General features: G+C 48.8%; 10 protein-coding genes across 10 annotated transcripts; 5 read left to right on the top strand and 5 right to left on the bottom strand.

Annotated features, from left to right (window-relative positions):
* Positions 1-347: 347 nt before the first annotated feature.
* On the bottom strand, positions 348-1181 carry EDB91DRAFT_833930 (uncharacterized protein). Its single transcript, XM_041328549.1, has 4 exons — positions 913-1181; positions 770-861; positions 620-719; positions 348-567 (listed from the first exon to the last, which is right to left on the bottom strand). Exons 1-4 carry the CDS (start codon positions 1106-1108, stop codon positions 461-463), a joined length of 495 nt encoding a protein of 164 aa, XP_041181114.1. The 5' UTR covers positions 1109-1181; the 3' UTR covers positions 348-460.
* A 90-nt stretch (positions 1182-1271) lies between these two features.
* Positions 1272-4061, top strand: EDB91DRAFT_1244889 (uncharacterized protein; the record flags this gene model as incomplete). The annotated part of the gene is made up of 7 exons (XM_041322471.1): positions 1272-2426; positions 2475-2667; positions 2720-3388; positions 3439-3507; positions 3562-3663; positions 3714-3986; positions 4039-4061. The coding sequence occupies 7 exons, from the start codon at positions 1272-1274 to the stop codon at positions 4059-4061; spliced, it is 2484 nt and encodes an 827-aa protein (XP_041181113.1).
* Positions 4062-4763: 702 nt separating this feature from the next.
* EDB91DRAFT_833576 (ATP synthase complex subunit H-domain-containing protein) lies at positions 4764-5600 on the bottom strand. The gene is made up of 4 exons (XM_041328548.1): positions 5511-5600; positions 5404-5449; positions 5289-5344; positions 4764-5221 (listed from the first exon to the last, which is right to left on the bottom strand). The coding sequence occupies exons 1-4, from the start codon at positions 5538-5540 to the stop codon at positions 4982-4984; spliced, it is 372 nt and encodes a 123-aa protein (XP_041181112.1). The 5' UTR covers positions 5541-5600; the 3' UTR covers positions 4764-4981.
* Positions 5601-5621: 21 nt separating this feature from the next.
* On the top strand, positions 5622-6250 carry EDB91DRAFT_1112429 (uncharacterized protein). The gene is made up of 5 exons (XM_041317805.1): positions 5622-5786; positions 5850-5865; positions 5915-5967; positions 6020-6142; positions 6175-6250. Exons 1-4 carry the CDS (start codon positions 5670-5672, stop codon positions 6140-6142), a joined length of 309 nt encoding a protein of 102 aa, XP_041181111.1. The 5' UTR covers positions 5622-5669; the 3' UTR covers positions 6175-6250.
* Positions 6251-6628: 378 nt separating this feature from the next.
* EDB91DRAFT_1244886 (uncharacterized protein) lies at positions 6629-8409 on the bottom strand (the record flags this gene model as incomplete). The annotated part of the gene is made up of 4 exons (XM_041322470.1): positions 6629-7948; positions 8008-8199; positions 8277-8306; positions 8356-8409. 4 exons carry the CDS (start codon positions 8407-8409, stop codon positions 6629-6631), a joined length of 1596 nt encoding a protein of 531 aa, XP_041181110.1.
* A 262-nt stretch (positions 8410-8671) lies between these two features.
* On the top strand, positions 8672-10998 carry EDB91DRAFT_1334469 (RNA polymerase III subunit RPC82-domain-containing protein). The gene is made up of 11 exons (XM_041325451.1): positions 8672-8776; positions 8824-9063; positions 9123-9210; positions 9258-9484; positions 9542-9583; positions 9635-9664; positions 9716-9772; positions 9830-9941; positions 9994-10322; positions 10371-10504; positions 10556-10998. Exons 1-11 carry the CDS (start codon positions 8708-8710, stop codon positions 10851-10853), a joined length of 1626 nt encoding a protein of 541 aa, XP_041181109.1. The 5' UTR covers positions 8672-8707; the 3' UTR covers positions 10854-10998.
* Positions 10999-14179: 3181 nt separating this feature from the next.
* Positions 14180-15129, bottom strand: EDB91DRAFT_1112415 (uncharacterized protein). Its single transcript, XM_041317804.1, has 5 exons — positions 15014-15129; positions 14988-14991; positions 14796-14905; positions 14295-14742; positions 14180-14225 (listed from the first exon to the last, which is right to left on the bottom strand). Exons 1-4 carry the CDS (start codon positions 15041-15043, stop codon positions 14377-14379), a joined length of 510 nt encoding a protein of 169 aa, XP_041181108.1. The 5' UTR covers positions 15044-15129; the 3' UTR covers positions 14180-14225; positions 14295-14376.
* Positions 15130-16714: 1585 nt separating this feature from the next.
* Positions 16715-17947, top strand: EDB91DRAFT_1079180 (uncharacterized protein; the record flags this gene model as incomplete). The annotated part of the gene is made up of 4 exons (XM_041315102.1): positions 16715-16768; positions 17231-17302; positions 17347-17389; positions 17445-17947. The coding sequence occupies 4 exons, from the start codon at positions 16715-16717 to the stop codon at positions 17945-17947; spliced, it is 672 nt and encodes a 223-aa protein (XP_041181107.1).
* Positions 17948-21759: 3812 nt separating this feature from the next.
* On the top strand, positions 21760-22992 carry EDB91DRAFT_1112389 (Metallo-dependent phosphatase-like protein). The gene is made up of 6 exons (XM_041317803.1): positions 21760-22134; positions 22182-22185; positions 22255-22305; positions 22358-22480; positions 22540-22597; positions 22647-22992. The coding sequence occupies exons 1-6, from the start codon at positions 21797-21799 to the stop codon at positions 22844-22846; spliced, it is 774 nt and encodes a 257-aa protein (XP_041181106.1). The 5' UTR covers positions 21760-21796; the 3' UTR covers positions 22847-22992.
* Positions 22993-24091, bottom strand: EDB91DRAFT_1112385 (DUF572-domain-containing protein). The gene is made up of 4 exons (XM_041317802.1): positions 24025-24091; positions 23870-23975; positions 23703-23819; positions 22993-23650 (listed from the first exon to the last, which is right to left on the bottom strand). The coding sequence occupies exons 1-4, from the start codon at positions 24038-24040 to the stop codon at positions 23002-23004; spliced, it is 888 nt and encodes a 295-aa protein (XP_041181105.1). The 5' UTR covers positions 24041-24091; the 3' UTR covers positions 22993-23001.
* Positions 24092-24106: the final 15 nt, after the last annotated feature.

The following is a 24106-nucleotide window of genomic DNA, read 5'->3' as shown; positions in this document are numbered from 1 at the left end:
CCAAAGCAGTTCCTACTTCTGTGGTAAATATTAATATTATGCTGAATATGTTCCGGATTGGATGATTTGCCTGAAGACCGCGGATGCAACTGATGGCACTGCAACGTTACTGTTGCGCTCAAGCGGCAGCGGGCAGTTGCCAGAAGGCCAAAGCAGGCACACTCCCAGGCGTACCGCCTTGATAGGATCACTCCGCAAGGAAGTGGACTGTTTCAACGGCGATAAAGCGGAGTAAGACTGAGAACTGAGGGAATGACGATATTAGTGATGATTGGTTATTCATCATCGGAGGATGAAGCTAGGGCTTGGCGGATCTGCGGTCTACTAGAAAATGGGTAATGTACAATGGGGTTTTTGGGTGCCATGTATTATAGGTTTTATCACTTGCGGGCATGTCTGCAGGGTAGTGGGGCTGCCTGTTCGACCAAACTGTCAATTGTCCGATGGAAGGGATTATGCTTCACGATGAATCTCGGGAATTTGTGGGGACTATATCACCTGTCACTGTTCGTCCGTAGTGTGTCAGGAGCCCAGTAGCAGAACCGATCCCAGCACCACCAAGCACCACTGTTGCAGAGCATCATGCATTAGTACATTACTTGTGAAATATTTCACTCACAGTTCACCGTGCTCGCTCTGTTCCAGAGGATTGCCGGTGTCAGAACCGCACACAATATTGCGCCGATAGTAGAGTGGTCGTCGGCACGTAATGAGGCAGTCTGGAAAGCAACCTCAGCTTCTGGTAATAGTCAAAATTAATTGACTGTACGTCGTAGGCGCGTTGCATCCGCCGGTTCCTCACAGAGGCTTCACTGGCCCGGGACGAGCGGATATACTCGAACGCGCCCCCTCCTACACATCCTAGAAAGTGAAATCAACAGATGAGTAAAAGGTGATATCATGCTTGCATACCTACTGCACCGCCTACCCATGTCGCACGAAGGAAGCGGTTGACGGTGAAGTGAGCTTTGCCTTTTCGCATGAGCACGAAAGCAACGTATGCTGGTGGAGTGAGTAGAGAAAATAGTTCGTATCCTTTGGTCATTCCTCGTCGCACGAGAATCTCCATATCCGCGGCGTGAACCGCTGAAAATCTTTCTGAACTCATTTCCGAAGCGGTCAGAAGATGTTGCTCGTCGTGGCACACGATGAGCAGGGTTTTGTGACAGTGTCACGTGTCATGCACGGACCATGGATGATTAAGCTTCGCCTACGGGTCTTCTTTCTTGACCTTGACCCTTACTTGCTCTGCTTATGACCTTGCACTAGCAATGTCAGCCTCACCATTTCCTGAGCCTTTGGACGCACCGATGCACGACTTTGCGACAGAACTCGATGTTCCAATGAACCCAGCAGTCTCGCAAGATTTTTTTATAGAGCTGTCCATGGACCACGATGGTCATCACACGACTTATAACCAGGTGGATGTTGAGGTCGACATGGAGACCTACTATGATGGCAATGCAGAGTATGAGATGGCGGATGAGACGGAGGAGTTCAACGAAAGTCATTATCACCATGAGCCACTTGACGTGGAAGTCTACGACGCTTCTGACGCCCACTCACCTCAGCCCATACCTGATTCACAGCCGTTAACGTCTCTGGCAGCTAATCCGGAGATATCATTACTTTCGTCCCCCGTCCCTTTCCCCGATTCTTTCACCCCCCAGCTAGCCACCATTCCTATTGAACACGACGCATCTACTACAGATCGCCCGGTGGAAAATGATCCTCCTGTAGCTGAAGAACCAGATTTTACTTCTCAGCAAGAGGATGCCCCTCTTTCTTTAACAATTGAGCAAGTACTGCAATCGGATCCCCTTCATCCCACCACTGCTGCCGATCCAACGGCGGCAACGTTGAATGCGGCTTCTGTGGCTTTGGCGGATCCATATGGTGTAGAAAAATACGCAGATCCTCTGGTTTCGGAAACAACTGATGAATCAGGGTTGTCTGTTCACCCTACAGAAGCAGAACCCACATTGCAATCACAGGTTGAGGAGCATTCTGAGACGCTCCACCCCTCAGATGTCCCATCTGATGACAGCGTGCAGCTTCAGAGTGACAGCCACCCGGAGGTCCTCCACGAAGAGGCAGACAGTGCTAATGATCCACACGAGATTTCTGAAGGCGTCTACATTGACCCGCCACCTGCTGTTTTTGTGTCCATCGGCTCCTCTGAAGTACCAGAATACTGTCTATTCAACCAGCCCCCAGCGGAACGCGGGTCCCGAAGTCCGTCCGCGGGAGCTAGCAACGAACAGGCGTATTCGCTACTCCTGCAAAATCGGCCAACACTGTACTATGAGCCCCTCAGTTGCGTATTTGAAGCACTTCGGCAGGATGAGGTCATTTCCAAAATTCCCGACTCTCCCGAGGGAGAGTTAATGATCGACGCGTACGATCTCCAGCTCTCTATATTCGAGGTAGGCATGTTTTTTTTTTGGCAGGATAGGCGCTCATTTTCTGTGTAGGATAATCTTTATGCACAAGAAATCAGTTTGCACGACCTGAATGTGTTGCACGATGGCTCTGACTTTGCGGGACCTCTGCGCATCCATTTGCGTTCGACGATACCTAGGTTTATTTTACGTTACCGTTTACTTCAAGAACAGATTTCTCGGCTTGACTTGGCTGCAGGCGTCGGTGAAGGTGCTCCAGAAGAAGGTTTGTGTTTCCTCTTCAGCAATGTCCAAATCGTCATTAAACGCAGCTGTAGGCTACGCCCCTGCAGACCACCATTCTGCTGTACAAGAAGCAGATCATCACGAAGAAGCCCAACACGAAGCATTTATCCCTGATGACCAGAGGGATCTCGAGGGAACAGAAGGCGTTGACCAGCCAGAAGTTCCTCCAGACCAGTTTCAGGGTGATGAGTCCGCTGCAACAGACGTGGCTCCTATCCCGCAGGCTGTTGTGGATGCAACATATCACGACGTTGGTGGCGAAGTTGCACAGGCATTCGAAGACGAGGAGGATTATGAAGGCACGAACGTCGGCCTAGAGTACCAGGAAGAGGGCGAGGGCGATCTTGACGCCACTGCTGTGCATGAGACAGCGGATACGGATGCTGCTGCGACTCCATCCAACGCCAATTTGCAGTTCGGAGAGGAGGAGACTGAGTACCAGGATTACGTACAGCCAGAAGAGTATGGCGAACGCTATGAAGACTTCCCCGAAGAGGACGGCACTCACACAGAATTTGGATATGATCAAACGGTGGGTTATGAAGAAAGCGGAACGGAGGCTGCGTCATCAGCAGTAGACGAATCACAAACAGTTTTACCTGAATCCCACCTCCATGAAGAGATAACACCAGTACCACCGGCACAACAGGTTGACTCTGAGTCTGTTCAGAGATCGGAACCAGCAGACGGCACTTCAAATGGTGAGCAATGTCATTTATTGAATATCGACCATATTCTCACCTTGCGTTAGAACGAGGAGATTGTTTACCATCACACGAAACTTTCGAGAAGGAGAAGACCAGCCATCGCACTGACAAAGGTCTGTCCGAGTATCTCGCCACTCGATACATATACTGATAGTGATGCCGGTTAGATCTTATTGTAGATCATGAAACAGATCAACCCGAATCATCAACGCAGCTCCCAACAGATGAGTCGGATTCTAATTTTCTCGCAATGCTTGAACGCGAGGCTGGTAAGGCGGCTGGTGTTCTTCGTGTAGGACTGCACTGACCCTTTACCCAGATTTTGAGCTAGATCATTCTTCCTCCAACACCAATGCTATTCCCACACAAGAGGGTGGAGAGCCTTTGCCAGCATTGAACGGGGAGTGGGATGATTGGGATGATGAATTAGACGGCGATGGCGAAGCTGATGACGAGTGGCTGGACCGCGGCGATGCCGTGTCCAATGAAAGCTCTGTGACTCTGTCAAGTAACTCATCTGCAAAGCGCCGTCACGACGAGGTCGAACCTGAAGAGGGTGAACTTGACGCTGGCACACCTCAAAGTTCACCTGGTATGTTTCAGTTGTGTTCTACATTTACTTTGCTAACCACAGTATATTGAAGAAAAACGTCATCGCATGTACTGAGACGGTGGCGGCACCTCACCATATCCGCTCTCTTCGCCGCCACCGTTTCTCTGCGCCCCTACACAGCTGCCACCTGCCACCTTCCTCGCCTGCACACGGCAGGTCTAACTTATCATTCATTCTCATGGCACTGGATCAACTCGCATGCACGCACCCCAAAAACATCAAGATTACGACCATAGGCTAAGTACCGTTTATCAGGTTTCTTTATGTCCTCTGTCCCTTCAGTTCACCCCCATTTTCATCGCATTGTCTTGTGACTCACCTTTACAGCAACATTCGGTCGTGCTACCGGCTTGGAGTGAGGTGGGAGATGGCATTGAGGGAAGGCATCATTTCGCAGAAACTCGGACTGGACATGTGTGGTTACATTCTTGATCTGTTTTACCGTCACTGAGCCTAATGACTGCATCCCATTTCCTCCGAGCTTCTGTACGAGTAACCACCTCATCTCATGACATGATAGGGTTGATAGTACACCAGTATAATCCTTTGCAATCATCGTCGAAAGCGACATCTGTACATACACCAAACGTCGGCTCGGAGATTCCCGGAGCGGTATTGAAAGAGATTGTTAGAATCATTCACACGGCATACTAATGACCTTGTAAGCAAGGCACACTGGTGATATTTTCGACCAGAGCACGATCCCCGTCCTTAGAACATCGTCATTTTTGCCACTTTGAAGTGAGCCCAGGTGACGGCCTTCGAATCATAATGAATGACCTGCAAAACACAACTAGAATATGGCACAAGCAAAGTGTGACCATTCTTTTCACATTTTCATTTCGTGATAACCTCTAACTTTCTGTAGGTAGCAGCAGCCTACATTCAGAATTCGCCAAACGCACACCTCCTGCAGGAAACTGAGAAAATCTAGTTGCCATTCCTAATCAGAAGGTAATCAAGGTATCCTCGACTCAATGGTGAGCCTCTGCTTGCTTCACGTCTGCCTCCAAGAATCCGAGGAATGCATCTGCACCCTTGCCCACATCTTCTCCTGCATGTGCACTCGAACTCACAACCTCTACATCGGCTTTTGTGGGCTCAGTCGCGTCATACGCGGTCAATTCAGCCGCAAGGTCGGCGGGAAGAGTGGGTGGTTTCGGAACGGCGGGTAGTGAGAAAACCTTGACAGCCCCGACGTGTGCGTCTTTTACCTAGATGATATGTGGGTCAGTGGCCGGAATGAGTTGAGCCAGGTGATGCTGAAAACAAAATACGAACTGGAGCGGGGGGTTTGTAAGCTTTTAGCTCCTGGACATAGAGGTCCTGGACAAGGTCTGTGGAAAGGCTTCGTCGATACATCGTCTCATGTGCGTCGGCGAGATGCGGAACAAACCTTTACGAGCGACGGACGTCGTAGAGAACGTCCGTGCAGAGCGGGCCTGTCAATGAACAAATAAATGAGCTCGATGTCATGAAAAGATTGAAGAGCTAATGGCTAACCACTTGTCTGAGGAATTTCATGGACGACATGGCTGGAAAAGAGGATGCAGTGTGACGTTACGCGGTGTTGCGGCCTGTTGTTTGGGAGTCACGTGCTAAGTCAATTGCGTTCGTCTCCGGCACTTGCTTGGATCCTCTAGTGAAAACGATTCACACACGATGCTCACTGTTATTACTCGCCGTGCCCCAGCAATTCCCCTCACTCGTCTCGCTCTCTCAAGGGGTTATACCTCAAGTGTCAAGGAGGGCAGCGTTGCCCAGAGCAAGGGGATTCTCGTGAGTGTGGTGTCCTGCAACGCAAGGGACGTGGCTCTAACCGTGTCTAACTACAGAAAAAAGGAGAAGGCTCATGAAGGTACATCCACATCTGAGAAACTCAGTGATATATTCACGCTCAATTTCAGACGAGTACGCTCGTAAGCACGAGGCGGAGCTGCTGCGCAAGCTGAAAGCTGAGGTGGGTTCCATAAGAATTTCAATTCTTCCTCGCGCTGACACAGTTGGTGTAGATTGAGGCGAAGAAAGAGGAACTCGTACGTTACCAGTATCCCCGTCCCTTTTATGATCCTTCTGACTTTGAATACCAGGCCAAGCTTCAGGAGAAGCATGACGAGGTCAACTCCAAGCAGTAAATTGCTTAGTGTGATTATGTGAATGGATTGTAAATTCTTCAGTGCAATGCCTGTGTGCATTCTCATCTCCTGGTCACGTACTGTTGTTTTCTCTGATCGTCTAGCTATGGTACTAGTACCGTTCAACTTTGTTCTGGATGGACAACTATATAGTGTCGCTCATTCCCAACTTATCAGTCAACTACGCCAGGCATCCCCGAAAACATCACGATAGCGAAGCAGGTGCCTTGATTTCAGTTCTCGTGAAACTTTGCTCTCGTTCGTACACGTCTGTGAGGTATATCACAGCCACAATTTCCTTTTATATTTTCTACCGTGCCCAGCTCAATCCGATTCCAAATGTTGCTTTGCAATACTGCAGCCAACCCTTTGTTCCATGACCAAGAAGCGGACTGGTAAGCAGGAACAACTGCCTTAGCCTGGTAATCTGTACCATATCTACGAGCTAGAGGACATGGATAGGATGGTTGTTCACAAAATCAAAAATTACACTACTGCGTCCTTCGACTCCACCGCAGCCCTTCCCTCCAGCCAGCCCTGCCCCCAACTCTGCTGCCGAGCTGAAACAAATACGTTTAACATCTTATTTACTGCCTCCCAATTTGCCTCCCTTTCCTGTAGCAGCCCAAATGATTTCTTGGGAATGCAATGATCTATGTGTGTTGCATTGGGAAATAGAAAGGATAGTACTGCTGTGACCTTCACAGGATCATCAATGCAAGATGCACCGACAAGAAACTCTGTGATTTTTGGACTGACTGCGTCGACCGGGGCCATATATATGGTGTCACTTTTGAAAGTGGCATCGAAGAAAATTCCGAGAGAGGACAACTGACGGCAGTGCATTAAGAGAGATGTGACTCCCTCAAAAGTTAGCACCGGAATAAAGGACCAGTGTCTCTGGTGACCCAGATAGAGTTTCTGTAGGCGTGGACAAGACAGGGCCATCTCTTTGAGGAAAGTATCATCGATAAACGTGAATGCACACCCAAGGTCTAAGTGGTCGAGACCCTTCAGTGACAGGAGCGGATGCAACATGCGAGTGTCGAGCACAATCAACCTATTGCTTGCCTCCTCGTCTGATCTTGTTGTCACAACCAACCTCAGCTCTAGAAGCTCCTCGGGATGCATGAGGCATGATTTTAGGCGCGAGAAGAAATCTTTGGGGAATTTTTCATCGTAGTGTTGGCAGACAAGGCGCAGACGTGGAGTCGAGAAATGGACATTTGGGGTGAATGCGTGAAAGAGTGAGGGTGAAGGTGTTGAGATCGTCATCGCGGCACGGGGAGAGCAAAGTTCCAACACCGGGGATTTAAGATCTGAAACAGAGAAACGCAACTCTTGAAGGGTTTCCAAAGAGCTGGCGTGCGTCAAAGCCTGTTCGTTCAAAGGGCCAGCCAGCAACACTTGAAGCTTCTTCCAGCCCACGACTGCTTCGCTGACTGCTTGCATCGACGAATCTTCCGCGTCAATGCATAAGAATTTCTTAAGCAAAGGGCACAATGGTGCAAGCGATGCAACAACGGCACACTTGCGGACACTCCACGAGGTGGGTGACAGCCTGAGGGTCGTTAAATTGGGCCCACAGAAACAACGCAAGAAAGGGAAGAAGTTTTCACAGTTAGACAGCCAACTCAACCCTGCAAGGTTCGGAAGGAGGGGTCCCAGAAGAGGATGACAGCTTAGAAGTTGCATGGTGGTGATGTCCCATGTATCCAATCGATGTGAGATTGTGAGCGTGTGGACGCGCCCTGTATAACGCGCGAGAATGCGCCAGTCCGCATCGTACAATGCACGATCCCATATCTAGCGTGGCCCGGGGATCTGAGTAATGGGAAGGGGGGAAATTATGATGGCTTACTCACTGCTTTCTTACTGCCATCCCGTCTCCCACCGGAACAGAGGACGAGTGCATCCAACGAGTGGAGCTGAGCCCATAGGACATCCAGGGCAGGGTCTCTAAACGCTTGACACGTTCTTGCTAAACCGGCAACCGTAACACGACCGTCTTTATCCTCTTCTGTGCGGAAGGGATCATAGACATATTCGAAAATAAGCTGCACAACTTCCGGGATCCAGCGGTGCGTCCGAGTGAGAGTCGAATGGATAATTGGTAATACTGACTTCAAGTTACAGTGTGTCCAGCGCTGCTGTATTTTCGCGGCTGCAACAAAACGAATAAGTCGAAGGACAGTTCACTGCTACTGACTTACGGACAGATGAGTTTGCAGACAGAAAGGCTGCACGAAGTTCCGCCGTAGAATCATAGTAAAATCTGGTTATGACGCATAATGCCCCTATACTGTTACATAATGGCGTCGTAGGCGCCCACCCAAACAGAGTGCGAAACGCTCCACTCGGCCTGCTGCCTGTGCCGAATGCACAACGGACTAAGATCAGTCTTCAAGCTTCAAGGGTGGGAGCAGGACCGTTACTGGACATAATTATCCCCAAATTATTTAATTACTTTATTTATTATGACTTTATTTATTTTCCCTTGCTAAGTGCTAATACTTACACCGATATATAGTTTTGTTCTTAATCTTTAGTACTTCGTCCCCAGTCATGGCGGATGCAGATACTTCCCGCCTCTGTATTCAGATTGTCCAGTCACACTTCGGTCCATTAACGGCGGTGAGTATTCACCAATACCAAAAGTTTATTCTTGAATGCTTTATCAGAATGTCGCATCTGCACTACTGACGCGGGGAAGACTTTCCCTCGTCCAACTCATTCGTTACACGAGGATGAAACCGCGCATAGTTCGCGCAGCAATCCTGGTTCTAGTGCAACAGAATATCTTATGGCATTCTAAAACCGAAGAGGAGGGTGACATGTTGGAGTTTAATACACTGGAGTGTCTTATGCGTCTTAGATTTGGTCGTTTCGTGTGGCAGGCGGAGCAGTTGTTTGGACCTTCTGTGCGGACCCTCTTTCCCCCCTTTTCCTTATCAAACTCATTCATGATTTGGTGCATCAGGGCGCAGAAATTGTGCAGCTAATACTAGACCACGGAAAACTTCAGCCGCCAGACATCATTTCACAGCTGTCATTTTACAACCCAAAAAGTTTGAAGCCTTCTTCCCATATTTGACCATTGCTAATGGCAACTTAGGCTCAAGCCTATACTCGCAAACATTGTACAAGCTTGTGTCCGGCGCATATCTCAAGCCATCCACATTACTCTCACATCACTCACCCAGAGACAAACGTATCAAGTATGAAGCAGAAGAGAAAGCTAAGATAAGTGGTTTCCCGACAGCGAAGGAATTGCGAGAGGCGCAAGAGACTGCGGAGGCGCGGTTGAAACGGGAGGAGGAAGAAGCAGAGAGTGTAGGTTTGGTGAGTTGTCACGTCACTACAGGTCCTGACATCCGTGAAACAAACGCAGAACCATAGAAGCGGAAGCGAAAAGATCAGATCAGCCAGCGGTCGACCAAGGTGAGGGACTTCAACTATTATTGTTCGGGGTGGTCTCTGAACGACTCATAGCGAAAAGTGTCAGAAGAGGACACGGTTGACGTGAGTTCAACGATCAGCGTAGTGGTTAGCTGCTTCATGTCAAATATCTAGGATGAGGTCTACTTTCGGGTAAATTTCGACAAATTTAATACCTATATCCGTAACGAGGTTGGTCCCGTGAATACTTGTTTCCGTTCTTGACTCCATTTTGATGTCATTTGCTAGCTCGTCGAGATGGCTGCAGGAGAGCGTTTCAATCGAAGTGCCGCTCTTGTCATGCGAGCCACGCTAAAAGCGACTGAAGCCAAACAGACAAGTATATCTGATCCAAGATCAGGTAGGATACAATACAGCATCCATTTTTCAACCAACCTCTTATAATGAAATAGATCCTACCTCAACAGCTGCGATTGCCATGCTTATTTCCGACGACGACAACCTTTCAATAGGTCTTGTCACGTCAACAAAAAAAGCGTCTAGTGCTTCACTAGTCAAGGATTATCTCGGTCTAATGTCTGCCGTAGACAATCCAACACCGGTTGGCAAAGCGTCATCGTTCATAAATCTAAGTGACAACAAGGTATACGTTGAGTTTGAGATAATTAGCAGACGCCTTCGAAGGCGCGTGCTGGAGGCAGTGGCTCGGGAACGACACGGGGACGACGGCGTGAGGATAGTGCGCTTACTGCTCGATGTTGGAAAGATGGATGAGAAGCAGGTGCTTCGCTCATCAGCCCCCGAATGACGTGTTTCTTATGTCCAACAGATAGCGAAAGTGGCCATGATGCCAAATAACGCTGTTCGGCCACTGCTTGCGGCGCTCTCATCCGACTTTCTGATTTCAACTCAAGAGGTACCCAGAAGCGCTGACCGTAATCCCACCCGAACATTTTATCTATGGTACTTGATGTTCCTTCATTGTCAGGATCATTGACGTATGCCGATACACAGGCACGTTGATCTACACAAGGCATACTCGGCGCTCTTGGGACACTTGTACAAGACGCTGTATAACGTAGGCGTGCGCCGACAGGCAGAACAAGAGGAGCCAACTGTGAAAGCCGTGCTAGCAAAGCGGGAGCGGACGGACGTTGCTCAAGATGAAAACCTTTTGTCGCGGATGGAGCGGGACGTGCTCAAGGAGTGGGAGACGAAGCGAGAGAAACTCACTGTACTGGAGATGAGGGTGGAAGAAGCCGTATTTATTCTTAGGGATCTCGACAAGGTTGGAAGCAAGGAGGACATTTGAATAAAAAGATATTCCATAAACACCATGGCGGGTATGATATATGATACATCGTACACGGAATAGGTGTTGTATATTTTCAAGCTGTAGAATTGTGATTGTGCCTGTTCGGTCGGTCTCGTGCTCTATTCAATGTTCTCCACGATTGACTTGAGAATTGATGTGGGATTCCGGGAGGAAAATGAAGTGTAGAAGTTTTGATGTCTTTCCGAGTCAGCATACGATGTGGTTCCAGTCTCACAAATTGACCATGGTTGATAGAGTTGTATGTAAAGATAAACATTTCTAATGTTACGTGGACCATAAAGAGGGCGATGGTGACCGCGTCCGTATTCTTCCCGTTCGTAGCAAACCAATTTTACATCGAATGGAAAGAATACTCATGCAAGGACTTGGAAATTCGTCTTTGATGAGAATATAACCAAAGTCAACTTGGTATCCTAGAAAACGTGTCCTGCATTTCTTGTGGACGCTCTAGGAGAGCGACGCATGCTGCGCTTGGTTTATATCCTTGAATATCCCGCGTGAGGATAATCACTTGATGCGTGAGTCCCTGATTACCGATTTGACGGTGTGGTTCCTCTTGCCCTTCGAGACGGCGGATGTTGGTCTTTCACCATCATCCGCAGGTGGTGAAAGCTAGCGGCGACGAAAGTCTGAGCGACGTCTCTTTTTTTGTGCGTCTTGTAAGCCGTCTCGTGCGGTCCTGCAGCCTTGCCTTTACCCTTGTGAGCGCTCATGAAGCTATGTCATTTCCAAGCCTCTGCCAGGCTCGGGTGAAGGGACTTCGCTCGCTGAAGCAACTGGTACAGCTAGATTTAGCTACCTGAGATGCTGTGCGAGCGTAGGTGGACGAAGGGACGGAGTAGTACTAGGCGGTGTGGATGGTTTGAGGAGGGAACTATTTTCCTCCAGCGAAGCTTCCGCGGTTGCACAGTAATTTGGAAGCTCGTCGTCTCCGCCGTGAGTTGAAGGTTGAAGGTTGAACGCACTGCAGTATTCCAGTAGCGCTGCCGGGCACAGATGAAGGCCGTTCTGAAATTCCGAGTATAGTCTGCTCATTGATGTCTCGCCCGGGCGTACGTGTACGCGGTGGTGTACAGGGTTGGGACCTTGTGACTGTGTTTCAATTAAATTCGACGCTTCGTTCAGATGCAAGGTGGGGCCTACCGACGATCACATCATCTGGAGGAACTCTCTCTTGGGCAGGCGACAGGCCTGTTTGAGGTCGCTCTACAAGTAAATGAAGCATATGAGAAAACGCATCAAGCTGTATAGGTACAACCTCCTGGTGTTTCTACTTCCGTCAGCAAAACCGCTTAAACCTGACGAGGCCTTGGAGGGCCCAACAAGACTATACACGGTCCCATTAGACCTTGCGAACATTGGAAGGCCTGCGATCCCTTGTGAGGAAGTATCCCTCTCCTGCATGGCCTTGGGAGAGTGTCTAGGATGGCTTTCCTAGGATTTGCGAGACACGTTGACTTTGCAAGGCTGCTGAGGCTGTCGCCGCTTGCAAGGCAATATTAGTTCTTACTAGATCACTCGAGGTTTGGATACATTTAGTATCAAATCACATCAGTAATAAGAAGTCCGTGCAGTAGCAAAGTCCAGCACGTCTATGGAAGTAACAAGCAGTGATGCGAGAAACAGAATGAAAGTAAACAAGAAAGTACGCGATCCTAGTAACCATCAGCCTTCTTTCGACCGGAGGATCTTCGAGGGGCGTTAGGTGCAAGGCTTGTATCTTCAGTTGTCGAGACAACTTCCAAAGCTCGTGGCGGAGAGCCATCAGCCAGATAGCCCAGATCGGCAATGGACAACGGAGACTCGGTAGAGCGCCAATACGGAGGCGCCGCCAGACACCGCTACTTATTCCGAGTCACAACAGAAGAATAAAAGTCTTAAGGCATGCCCGAGGCTCGTCCGCTTACTCGGTTACACGAGCACCAGAAACATATGGTAGTAACTAGAAGCCGTTTGAGTTAGTCAGTCACTAGAGTATCAGAACGTACTGCTGCCTACAAGAATCGCCCGCAGCGTTCGGGATCGAGTTAAATATGGTAGGTACATTAGGTAAGGCAAGCGCCCGCTGCCCTAAAGGCTAAGCATCTACCGCAGTTCGGTCTGTTAGATTGAGATCATTGATCAAGGGCACAAATAAATTTGTCAAAACCGTATCTTGTTTTTTACCACCACAGATATCTAGCCAACTCCACTGCCCAAGGACGAGCATAAAGGCAGGGAACAATGACTGGCGCAGATTATCCAGCCCACAGAATGAGGTGTTGGAATGTTCGGGACATTCACTGTAGCAGTCCATAACCACATCATCAGCACCAAAAGCCTCGAATTACATGTGGGTTAGCAATTTGGTGAATAACGCCGAAATAGAAAACATAAACTTATACGAGTTCAGTGGAATCTGGAGCACCTCCGCTGTGGTGCCTCTTGAACGTGCTGAAATATACTTCATATGAAAAATTGACGGTCCTTTTGGTGGGGTTTGCAGTCCTGGATGTACAGTCCTGAGATGGGCGAAAAGATGTACATATTCATGAAGTAGGCCCCTATCTACAGTGTACACTCAATAAACGTCTGAATGGAGGAGTCATGTGCCAAGAAGGTTATGAAACCAAACTCATGTAACGGATACTGGTCGACAGCTTGGAGGACAACATCTACCTGTTGATAATCTCCAGGCCAGCTAAAATCAAGAAGACAAAGACAAGACAAACCGAGACGAGTGTGGATGACAGTGATGGTAATAAATACACTGATAAACACAGTTACTGGGCTAATTTGCAGTATAGAAAGCCAACTTCAATCGCTTCTGAGACCCACAACCCCGAGCTTCTGACCTCATGCTAGCGGCGATAGTTATTTAAAAGAGTCGAGATTCAAGGGCCAAACTAAAGACTTACCTTGATCGAGATTAAGCATCTGTAATTGAACAGGGTAAATAGAACGTTCGAAAACAAGGCTAGCACTAGAGAATTACCTTCAGCATCAGGGGACTCGTACCTCCAGGAAAGGGTATCTAATTAGACAGTGTCACTCAGATACTACTGCGGGCACGTTAGAATTCAACCTACAGAATGAGATGATACGAGCTGGATGCATATCTAGTCAGAAGGTGCGAATACTACAAGACACGTCGAAACATACATTTGAGGTTCTGCTCCACGCTGTCGTCGCCGACGGGCGCTGCTACTGTCATCTGTACCAAAGCGATGGCAAAAAAAGCAAAAGGCAAACTGAGCTTCATGGTGGCTATATAGGTAAGAGTGTCTGGTGGGGTGTTGGACTGAATGATCGATGCAGGGAGTGGAGCCTTTGGGGAGCAGACACAGTTCACAGACAGACTCTTCGTGTCTTGTCATATTAGATCAGATCAGATCTATATATTGTTTCGTTTCCCGTATCTTGAGGCTGGTGACTCACCGCGTGTGCATAATATGATACAATGACCAGAGAGGTATGGAGTGACAGCTGGAATGCAATTTCATCATGATGATTGAGTGGACTATATTTCATACAGACAGAAATTAAGTGATGAGTGACCTGTTACCGTTCCGAAATGCTTCGGCTCCCACATCCAGCCAAGAACAAGGTACGTGCAATCATCTGCGGCAGTGAGACCTGCTAGGGCATCGTTGGCGGACGCCACAGAAGTGACATGTTTCCCGAGTAGTTTCATGCGTTCCGCAGTCTCACGGGCATCCTGAAGTTCAGCATCCACCGATTGGGAACCAGGACCTTCCTCCACGTCAGAAGGAGCGTCGAGAACCTTTGCAACCACCAGTTCCGCAGCTTCACGGGCATTGCAAATATCAGCATCAGCTGATTGAGGATCAGAAGTTTCCTCCACATCAGGAGGGACAGCCTGAACCTGCGCGACCACCAGGATTTAGAGAACAAAAGCAGATTATTGGACGGAAGTACCTTCGAAGTAGGTTCTCCGGATGGGCCTTGGTTCACGCAGCCACTAGGATTCTCAGACGTGGTGGGATGCTTGCTGTCAGAAGGATGCAGATGCGACAGATCCTTGGCGTATCTCAGATAAGTGAGAGACTGCAACAACAGTTTAAGCACTACCTCGGTGTTCCTCTACATGATATTAAGTATAGTTAAATCTCCTGGAAGGAAAAACACACACACACACACACACATGTCCTGTGTATAAAGGACATCAACTACTGCTGAGCGACGCTCATGTGACTCAATCCCTGCATCAGTTGGTCTGCGCTGTGTCTCAAAGAGAAGGTCCCGGACCCGGTGGAAAGGGTGGAGTTGGGATGGCGTATTATGGGCATCAGAATGGGTGCGACGGAAAAACGAGGACACGCGACCAAGAAGAGCATTGCCATGTGGTGATGCGCTAAGGTGGCGACGTGGGAGCTGAGATGGAGGTCAGAAAATACTTGATTTGATACTGACAATGTACGTGATCGAAGAAACCTGGGGGCACACGACGGGCGTTTCTCGCAGTATGTCTTGAAGAAGGATTTGCTGTGCTGGAGCAGCTGCTCGACATCATAAACAGAATATGGCCCTGCGGGATAGATAACGATCGTGGCATTTGACAGGTTTTGAGCACCGGCTCCAAATTTGACGCGCAATGACGTATTTTGAAAGCGGTATAGGTACGAGTTGGACTCACGTGCAGCTGTCGAGGAAAGCGCAGATGATTACAAGAAATGGTCTGGGCCTGGCGCCTATGGACAGTGCCAGGAGGCAGGTGAATGTAGTGAAGTAGCTTAAAACGCAGTCCTCTGCGGCTTAGAGGAAGACTCCAGCAACCGCTCCAGCAAGTCAACGCTATTGACCTCCAGTCAGATGTTGCAGTACATTTTTAGCACCACACCCTCCGAGAGCTTAAAGATCATGAGAGCGGCATAAACGCAGTCGCGGTTATACTTGATAGACAATGTATGGTGACCGGCTCGTGGGACAAGACGCCTCGTCTGTAGGACTTAGAGACAGGTGTTGTTCTGAAGATGGAGGGGTACTCCAGTGAGGCGTATGGATTGGCAGTATCACGAGACGGAGCATTGATAGCAAGCGGTAATGCGAGCGCAGAGGTTATCACCTGGCACGGAGAAACTGGGGAGCCTCTCACCAAACCCATCGAAGCCAAGTGTAGAAGACATGTAGCATATGGCCAGTCTGTGTGAAGTCTGCGCAGACTTGATGCAGACCCACAGACCATCAGTCTGTCTCGGCGTCATCCGGGCGTTTCCGGTGAGTCTGTCAAGGTCCCGGGGGTAAAACGATTTTCAAACTCCGCGCAACTGAGTGCATGTCTTGCACCACCTTCAAGTTCGCCGGCCGTTTTTCTTTTTACAAAGAAAGAAGGCAACCCCTGGGGTGGGCACCTCTGTCTCCGGAGGTCATGACAAGGCTTAGCTTTTCAAGGGGTAGACGCCACAAGTCATTACCGGGGGCGCGTTTGTCGATATATTCCGTGGACTTCATCTTCCCATGTTGCAGAAATTGACTGTGGTGGGGAAACTAGCCATACTAGCAGTTGAGAGTATTATTGGGGGGGGGGGGGGGCTTGGAGTTGCTGCATCTTGCGACATGCGAGTGATCGACCTTCAGACGCACGCACAGTTCGAACGAAATTGATGTGGATGTCGTTAAGGAGCTGATCTCGGTAGTGCTGGAGGTTGTTGTCTTGTAGTATGCAGGGAACTGGCCACTCCATAAATTGGAACTGTGGGAATTGGAACTACCAGTTCGTCGTGTTGTGTTTCATTACTCGAAGTTAACGCGTCAAATACAGCAAAGTTGATGGCGATTCAACAGGTGGAAGGAGTGATATGTGAGCCTGAAAGGCTATCGCAAAGTTTTTATCACAGATGGCAATTGCAGATTCGCAACTAGTGTCACAAACTTCTCGCACCCAAGTGCTGGTAAGTACTATCGCCACTATCCTGCCAGCGGAGGTGGCTTCGTGGCTTCGTTCGGTGAAAGGCGGGAATGCATCTGCCAACGACGAACTCTTTACCACAATATGACCATGCGCCGTTGAACTCTAAGAATACCTTTGCACCGACCCGAAAGAACATGCGTGTGACCGCTCAACACGGACTTGCATAAGGAGACGTCACCCACACAACGCGGTCACAAGCGCTAGTAATAGCCACATATCAAAGAGTATTAACACCTAGGTACGAGTGCCTAGTGCTGAAGTGCGCAAACCGGCAGATACAAGGCAAAATTATCAACGTGTATCAAACATCGTGGGGGAGGACTTCGCCATGGCCTGAAGAGCTCCATTGAGAACACCAACTTGTGTGCGAATTGAAACATGGGTGCCGAAGCAACAAGGAGGAATGAGCGTGACAACGAAGGTGTCGAAGCGTACACATTAGGGTGCAAAGAGGAGTAGAGGAGATAGTGACAGTGAAGGTCCAGCCGGGGATAGAAACAGCATCAAGGTAATGGTCCGTAAAATTTATATCATGCAAAACAACTGTACACGAAACAGGTGTCAAAAGCGCAAAACAGGCACAAGGTGGGATACGGAACAGGTGCATGACATAATGCGAAACAGGCATCAAAAAGCGCAAAAGTGGCACTAAACAGGTGTCGAAGGTGCAAAAGGCGCACAGAGATGCATCGACCCACCGAAACACGGTGATGCAAACTCCAAGCAGAGGGAGGCATCGACCCGCACTATGCGGTCACGCACAACCCAACAGAAAAGAGGCGTCGACCCTCACCGAGCGGTCACACGCAGTCATGCACAACCAACCGAAGTGAGAGGCATCGACCCGCCGTCGCGGTCATGCGCACCCAAACAGAAGATAGGCGTCGACCCGCCGTCGCGGTCACGCACACTCCAGACGGAGAGAGGCATCGGCCCGCCGAAACGCGGTCATGCGTATTCCGAACAGAGGGAGGCATCGGCCCGCCGTCGCGGTCATGCACACCCAAACAAAGGAGAGAGGCGTCAGCCCGCCGTCGCGGTCACGCACACTCTGAAGAAGAAGCACCAACCCGCCGTGCACAGAAGAAAGAGAAACCGACACGCACAACGCAGTTGCGCACGTTTCGCCAAGCAAGTACCCGTCGGTACAGAGAGATAAAATAAAAGAGGAAAGTTCGAAAGGGTGTGCGGGGAGGTGGTTTCATGATGAATATATAACACTTACGAGAAAGGCGGCCTGAGGTGTTGGCATGAAGGATACAAGTGCGCGACGATATAACGTGTTATGAACAAGTGAGTATATGTGTCCAGCGCCAACGGTGTTTGTGTTCCGAAGAACGCCCACCCTGGGATAATACCAGGTTATCATGTCGTCATAGCCTTTGATCGAGATAGGGTCAAGGAATGCAAAAGTCGCCATATCGCTTTTGACGACGTTTTAGAATATGAAGAACACGATTGGACTTGGAAAGACGGCCAGATGAAAGTATTCCTTGAACGCGCGAAGGGCCAGAATTCGACGTATCAAACCAATAGTACAAGCGTCGGATTCTCAACATCAAAGACGACAGGTCGACGATGAGTGAGCGAAAGATAAAGATGAAAGACAAGAAATGTGCATAGCACGCAATGAGGACGATACTCTAATCAACGAACTTTCGGAGGAAGAGGAACCTGACTCTGACTCTGACGGTGAAGATAACGAGCCTGAGCAGTCCCAGCCCACGAAGATCCTTACACCACCTCCGATCACGTTCAAAAAGCGAAAGCGCGGAACTAAACAGCACGGAGAGTCTCGTTGCGTTCCTTGGCAATGCGCTTGAGTTTCTTGTAGCTCACATCAGCACGTTCGAGCTCGCGGAAGATTGTCGTGAAATGGACATATATGAATTGATTTGTTGCGAGGAGGTGCATGAGCTCGTTTAAAAATAGTCAGGATTCTGCCTTACAAGACAAAGCAGGCTATCAATATCTTCACGATCGAGAGCACGCAGACGACCACACATTGCTGTGCTAGGCTGATCGTTCACGACATCGCCGGTTTCGCACCAGAGCCTCAATATTAAGTCCGAAACCAAGTGCGTTCGGAAAATCCGCAAGGATCTAGGATGTCGCGAAGGCTCAGAAGGTTCTGTTCATGGAGTCGGATAATCAGACCAGGATTGCTGCAAGTTTCACGTCACGAATGATCTTGCGAAATCCCATGTTGCGAAGATGATAATAAGGGTAGTACAAGGCTACAGGGGCAAAATTTCACTAAGTCCAACATTTCCTAATTGAATGAAAATTTCACGCCACTAGTACTGCCATCCTTTATGCAAAGAGCTGTAAATTTATTTACATAGGGACGTGCTACGATATCACAGTCGGCGGCAGTATTGGCAAACATTTTACAGTCTCGTTTCGAGCGGTGAACTACAAGTCATGACACGTAGCAGATACCACGCGACATCACTCTTGCCATATGATGTCCTACTTATCCCTAATATTCCACTTAGATTTAGACATTGTATCGCACATCGCATTAGTACAGGACTATATCAACACACACTCGTTAGCATATGTCCTGCACTCTTGGGTTGTGTCGCCTACACAACAGTTGTGTCACGCAATTGCATTAAAGTAGGGTTTACGAGGGGTGTATCATATTGGCTTCACGCGCTAATGAGGGATATTGTCATGACAGTTAGCATTGAGCACAATGATACATGTGTCCTGTTCCAGGCCAAATTACCAATAGACTTGTAACACTTTATGAAGAAACCCGCGAGCGGAAAGCTGTGGAAAGCTTGTAGCTTTGATAGTTGCATTTATTTGTGGTGACGAGGCAATGCTTCTTCGAGCCTAGTGGTTGTTGAGTGCCCCCAACAGTTGAAAAGTGTGCAAGCGGAAGACGACTTTGCATTTGTTCCTCCGCTTGCGTCAGTTTCTGGTGACGCCAGCTTGTAACTATCTCGAAGGTCCGGAATCGATGTCACTTGATAACACTGATGCTGAGTTTACTTGACTGGAAGATATTCGCAATGCGGAAAAAACGATGGACGCAGAGTTACGAAGATGGGACTTGAAATATTGACTCGATGTTTACTACTTATCTAGTGATCTTACGTCCATGTAGATACGTCTAGTACCATTGAATTTTCCCCCCGATTCTGCCATCTACCGTGCTGGCAGAACAGTTCTGCCCACAACCTGAGATTCTTCGGGCAATTAATCTGCTGGCATCGCACATGCTGTTCGAAAAGGGATTTCAAGTGGATACATTCTTCATATAAAAGCAAGCCATCTTCCTACGTCCCCTTCAGAATTATTTGACCGCATATCACATCCCCATAAACAATGCGTTTATCCTTTGTCCTCACCGTCGTTGCTGCTTTAACAGCATCAGTGTCTGCAGCATCAACACCTGACAGTAACCCTGACATTGACAGTTGTCCTTATTTTTGCGTTAATGATAAGAAAGAATGCTGCCCTCATAACAAATGCCTATATATTGTGGGTATAAATAGTCCTGAATGACCACATGACTCACCGGCGTGATAGGGGATCACCTATATATGTTTTTGAGCGAGTGGCATGTCGCGAAAGTGAACTACAGTGAGTCGTGTTTCTGCTTTCGCATCGGTGCAGCATGGTTGATGGCACGACGCGTGAGTTTCTAGTAGCTTGTTGCTGAGTTGATCAACGTGCTTGCTTCTGAACAAATTTTCACTGCCGCTCAAGCAACGGAGATCTTGGAATAGAGTAAATCTCGAAGACTACTTACAATGCAGTTCTGTAGTCTGTAGGCTTGAACATAGAAGCCCTCGATGACACCACAACTCGTCCCATCATAGACGCTGGTTACTGCGCGTCATGGCTGCATTTTTGTCTGCACTGAGCCGCTGGAGTTTATCACAACCCCATTAGATGGTGGTATATACGGAAAATCGTCGTTATCGGATTGCAAATGCTCAAGATCCAGAAATGGCGTAGTGGGTCATGAAAGTCGATGCGAGTTATAGGGGATGATTAGGATCCGCTGTGAGAGCGTCCAGGAGTACGTTGAAAGTATGACGTGTTCTTTCTATTTGGTCTGGCTCTGGGAGACTGATTCAACGTTCAACCCGCGCGCACGGCAACTTTCATATATATACACACACACACACACACATACATACCTACCTTCGTCAGTAGATCTTCCGAATCATCGACTTGAACTGGAGAGGCTCTTGGGTAGGATTAGCGAGGTGCTCGAGAGGCTCGTGGGTCCGTGGGAGTCGCTTGGGAGGTACACCGGATGCACCTTGGGGATGCACGGTCCACGGATGATCTGTACTACCGTTTCAGTTAATCAATCAACGTCCATATAACAATGTTTAGAATAAAAACACATACTGATAGCTCTACCCTTGGAATGGTACCCATATTCTTTGCGTCAGCTGTTTCATCGTGTTAACCTCGGTTCTCGCGCATTCCCAATACCCTCCTAGACTTTCTGTGGCCTTTCTGCCACCGCTTGTGCTCAATACAGGCACTCTGCGCTCTTGGCAAGTGGGTATCTGGAGGGAAGGAAGATAGCGAGTAGTGAGAGTATACTAGCATAGAGTCAGCATACACATACTTGGCTGCCTTGCTGATGCCCACAACATCCCGCTACCAGGCGCTCAGGCTGCTGCCCTCCGCAATCGACTGCTAAATACCTGCCATATCCTCCCGCCATCACTGGGTCTCCACGCAGCATCATCACCCTCAGCATCACACATCCGACTCCACTCCCATCTTGTCGCTCCCCCGCAGCGCCCAACATACAGTGGATGACATGCCATCAAGCTTGCTCTGTCACACCCAAAGTGACCTAAGTAGTCTCCCCTAGCCAGCCCTACCTTAGAAGTTAGTCGTTCATTCTAATAAAAGTGACTTAGCATATGACCTTGCTTGTAAGGTGAAAATTTATAAGTTATAACCCTTTCTTAGACAACATCATCAGAATCGGAAGCTTTTAAGGTCGACTCAGCTCGCCGGCTTGATGACGGCCCGCCATGGGCTTACGGCGTTCCAAGTTACAAGCTGTACAAAATTTGGCGCGGACTCAGTCTTACTTGAAACCACATACCACCACCGCGGTAGCGACGCCTCAATGACTGAAACTATATGTGTTTACAGGCAGGGGACTGACTTTATCCCTCCTCACCCAGGCAGCGATTGGACTCGCTTCGTCTGTATCTCAGATACCCACTCTCGCACCTTTGAGATACCCACCGGCGACGTTCTGCTGCATGCTGGTGACTTGAGTAGCTGGGGTAGCCTTTCGCAATTGAGCATCACAGTCGAATGGTTGAAATCATTGGATCACCCCATGAAAATGTAAGCAGTCGATCTTCGAGGCGGATGCTTACTTATAATGGGTCAAGTATGGTTGCAGGGAATCATGACGTGCGTCCTAAGCTGGCATCATGCCCCAGATCTCAGACAATACTTCCGTAGCTCTGTCTTGACGAGAATTGGGCTCAGCCAATATATGGCCTCCCACCAGAAGTGAGTGTGGATTCCTCCCATAATCGCTTGAGCTACAGAGAATCGGAATCAGGAAGTCCACCGAGCACGGACCTATGTACGGAGTCAAGCAGCGGCAGGTCTGCATTATCTTGAACATCAACCCTTTCGATTCATGATGCCCTCGGGGCGCGAATGGAAGGTCTATGGATCACCAGTGAGTGCAAGTCGCTTTCGCGAAGCTCGTATCTTGCGGAGCTGATATATATGAGTGAGGCTGCTCCATTATATGCTCAAGGAGCATTTCAGTACGAGACTACAGACGAGGCACGAGGTATGGGATGAGCTCATAAATGATTATGGGCTGCAATAATTCTTTTTAGTGATCTACAACCGTATACCCGAAGACACTGATATCCTGATCACACACACGCCTCCCTTCATGACTTTGGATACAACAAGAAAGAGAAAGCAGGCTGGATGCCACGTCCTGTCGAGCAAATTAGCCGAACTGAGGAAGTGCCGGCTGCATGTTTTTGGTCACATCCATGAATGTGCTGGAGCGCAAATCAGCACTGACTGACCCATTCAGACTGGTTGACAGAGTGTCCGTGAACGCAGCTATGGCCATGACCAAGAAGGCGGTCGTTGTAGACCTACGGAACTGATGAAACACACTGCATTACGGATATCATGTACACTTAGTATAAATAGGACAAATCATGAGAATCGTACATGTCAAACAGCCACCTTGCCCTTCTTCGCTATTTTGATGCCCAGCTTGTTCTTCAAATCTGATTTCGGCTTCTTCGCGGGCGGCGCACCAACAGATTTGGCATCTAGTAATACTCGCGTCGATTCTGGAAGAAGACTGCGCAGATCAGGCTCGACGTCATCGGCCTTCCGCTTGATAGTGACCAGTTGTGGCGCAGTCGGTTCGATGGATGTATCTCCAGAACTCTCCGCCGCCACAGGAGAGCTACCTGACGGTGCGGGCATCGACACCTTGGAAAACACCTCCCTCACCAGCCTCTCATCCTCTTCTTCTGCTAGTCTCCGCTCCCTGTCCTCTTCTGTTTCCTCCTCCTCCGCAGTCAATCGAGCAACCAGATCCACTGCTTGCCCCACACGCTCATTCCGTGCGTTCCGTGCCCGAATGTCTTGGAGAGCGTCTAAGATATCCATCTCCCGTTTTGCATCGACGGTGCGGTTCTCTAGTGCCTTCATAGGATTGTTCTCCTCTTCTTCCATCCGAGCAAGACGGTCCTCCTCTTCGACAACTCTCTCTTCTCGCCATGGTTCAAAGTTTCGTGATGCACCATGCTCTGCGGAATAATCGGTATTCTTGGGGTCAGTCTTGAAGGTAATCTCGGCAGAACATAGTGTACTAGGATAGGTCTTAGTTACAAGTTAGGATATACAACAACACAATGGCGCACCACTTAATGTAGAACCGGAATATCTTAATTCCATAATAGTCTTCTCCGTCCACCGTTTCCTTGCGAGCATTGAACTTCTTGCCCTTGTAGATATATTCTCCACATGTATTACATCGCCTGTGTGCGTCGTAAGGTATCGATTATGGTAGAATAATAATGATGCTTACATGGAGAATGGGGCCATGAGACGAACGACCTGCTGCGAGTTCTTTGGACCCCTCCTTCGAGGGATCAAGGACGGGTCAAAGTCCGGGGGGAAGTACTTGTTCAATACTAACACCAAAGTCAGCTTCCATGACTTGAATAAAAACTGGATTCCTACCTTTACGTTCAGACATGATGGATCAAAGGAGTGTGTTGCAGTGGATGATGGTGGTACTGAACTTTGGACAATTGCTTACCTA

This window comes from Suillus paluster, assembly GCF_016628075.1.
Source record: "Suillus paluster strain FC165 chromosome Unknown EDB91scaffold_8, whole genome shotgun sequence".
NCBI lineage: Eukaryota > Fungi > Basidiomycota > Agaricomycetes > Boletales > Suillaceae > Suillus > Suillus paluster.
The sequence above is the reverse complement of the archived record's forward strand: the minus strand, read 5'-3'. Positions and strand labels throughout refer to the sequence as shown.

Excerpts from the sequence above, each read along its gene's own strand:
- EDB91DRAFT_833930 (XM_041328549.1), bottom strand. The coding sequence starts at position 1,108 with ATGAGTTCAGAAAGATTTTCAGCGGTTCACGCCGCGGATATGGAGATT. Across the intron at positions 862-912 it reads ATGGGTAGGCGGTGCAGTAG|GATGTGTAGGAGGGGGCGCG; the intron begins GTATGCAAGCAT and ends TTCACTTTCTAG. Across the intron at positions 568-619 it reads CAGAGCGAGCACGGTGAACT|TGGTGCTTGGTGGTGCTGGG; the intron begins GTGAGTGAAATA and ends GCTCTGCAACAG.
- EDB91DRAFT_1334469 (XM_041325451.1), top strand. The coding sequence starts at position 8,708 with ATGGCGGATGCAGATACTTCCCGCCTCTGTATTCAGATTGTCCAGTCA. Across the intron at positions 9,485-9,541 it reads AAGCAGAGAGTGTAGGTTTG|AAGCGGAAGCGAAAAGATCA; the intron begins GTGAGTTGTCAC and ends GCAGAACCATAG. Across the intron at positions 9,584-9,634 it reads TCAGCCAGCGGTCGACCAAG|CGAAAAGTGTCAGAAGAGGA; the intron begins GTGAGGGACTTC and ends AACGACTCATAG.
- EDB91DRAFT_1112389 (XM_041317803.1), top strand. The coding sequence starts at position 21,797 with ATGACGGCCCGCCATGGGCTTACGGCGTTCCAAGTTACAAGCTGTACA. Across the intron at positions 22,306-22,357 it reads TATATGGCCTCCCACCAGAA|GAAGTCCACCGAGCACGGAC; the intron begins GTGAGTGTGGAT and ends AATCGGAATCAG. Across the intron at positions 22,598-22,646 it reads GACTACAGACGAGGCACGAG|TGATCTACAACCGTATACCC; the intron begins GTATGGGATGAG and ends AATTCTTTTTAG.
- EDB91DRAFT_833576 (XM_041328548.1), bottom strand. The coding sequence starts at position 5,540 with ATGTCGTCCATGAAATTCCTCAGACAAGTG. Across the intron at positions 5,450-5,510 it reads TGAAATTCCTCAGACAAGTG|GCCCGCTCTGCACGGACGTT; the intron begins GTTAGCCATTAG and ends GTTCATTGACAG. Across the intron at positions 5,345-5,403 it reads GACGTCCGTCGCTCGTAAAG|ACCTTGTCCAGGACCTCTAT; the intron begins GTTTGTTCCGCA and ends GCCTTTCCACAG.
- EDB91DRAFT_1112429 (XM_041317805.1), top strand. The coding sequence starts at position 5,670 with ATGCTCACTGTTATTACTCGCCGTGCCCCAGCAATTCCCCTCACTCGT. Across the intron at positions 5,968-6,019 it reads TGCGCAAGCTGAAAGCTGAG|ATTGAGGCGAAGAAAGAGGA; the intron begins GTGGGTTCCATA and ends CAGTTGGTGTAG.
- EDB91DRAFT_1112385 (XM_041317802.1), bottom strand. Across the intron at positions 23,820-23,869 it reads CTCATGGCCCCATTCTCCAT|GCGATGTAATACATGTGGAG; the intron begins GTAAGCATCATT and ends CGACGCACACAG. Across the intron at positions 23,651-23,702 it reads TTCCGGTTCTACATTAAGTG|TACACTATGTTCTGCCGAGA; the intron begins GTGCGCCATTGT and ends GACCTATCCTAG.
- EDB91DRAFT_1112415 (XM_041317804.1), bottom strand. The coding sequence starts at position 15,043 with ATGTCCTTTATACACAGGACATGTGTGTGT. Across the intron at positions 14,743-14,795 it reads CCGGAGAACCTACTTCGAAG|GTTCAGGCTGTCCCTCCTGA; the intron begins GTACTTCCGTCC and ends GTGGTCGCGCAG.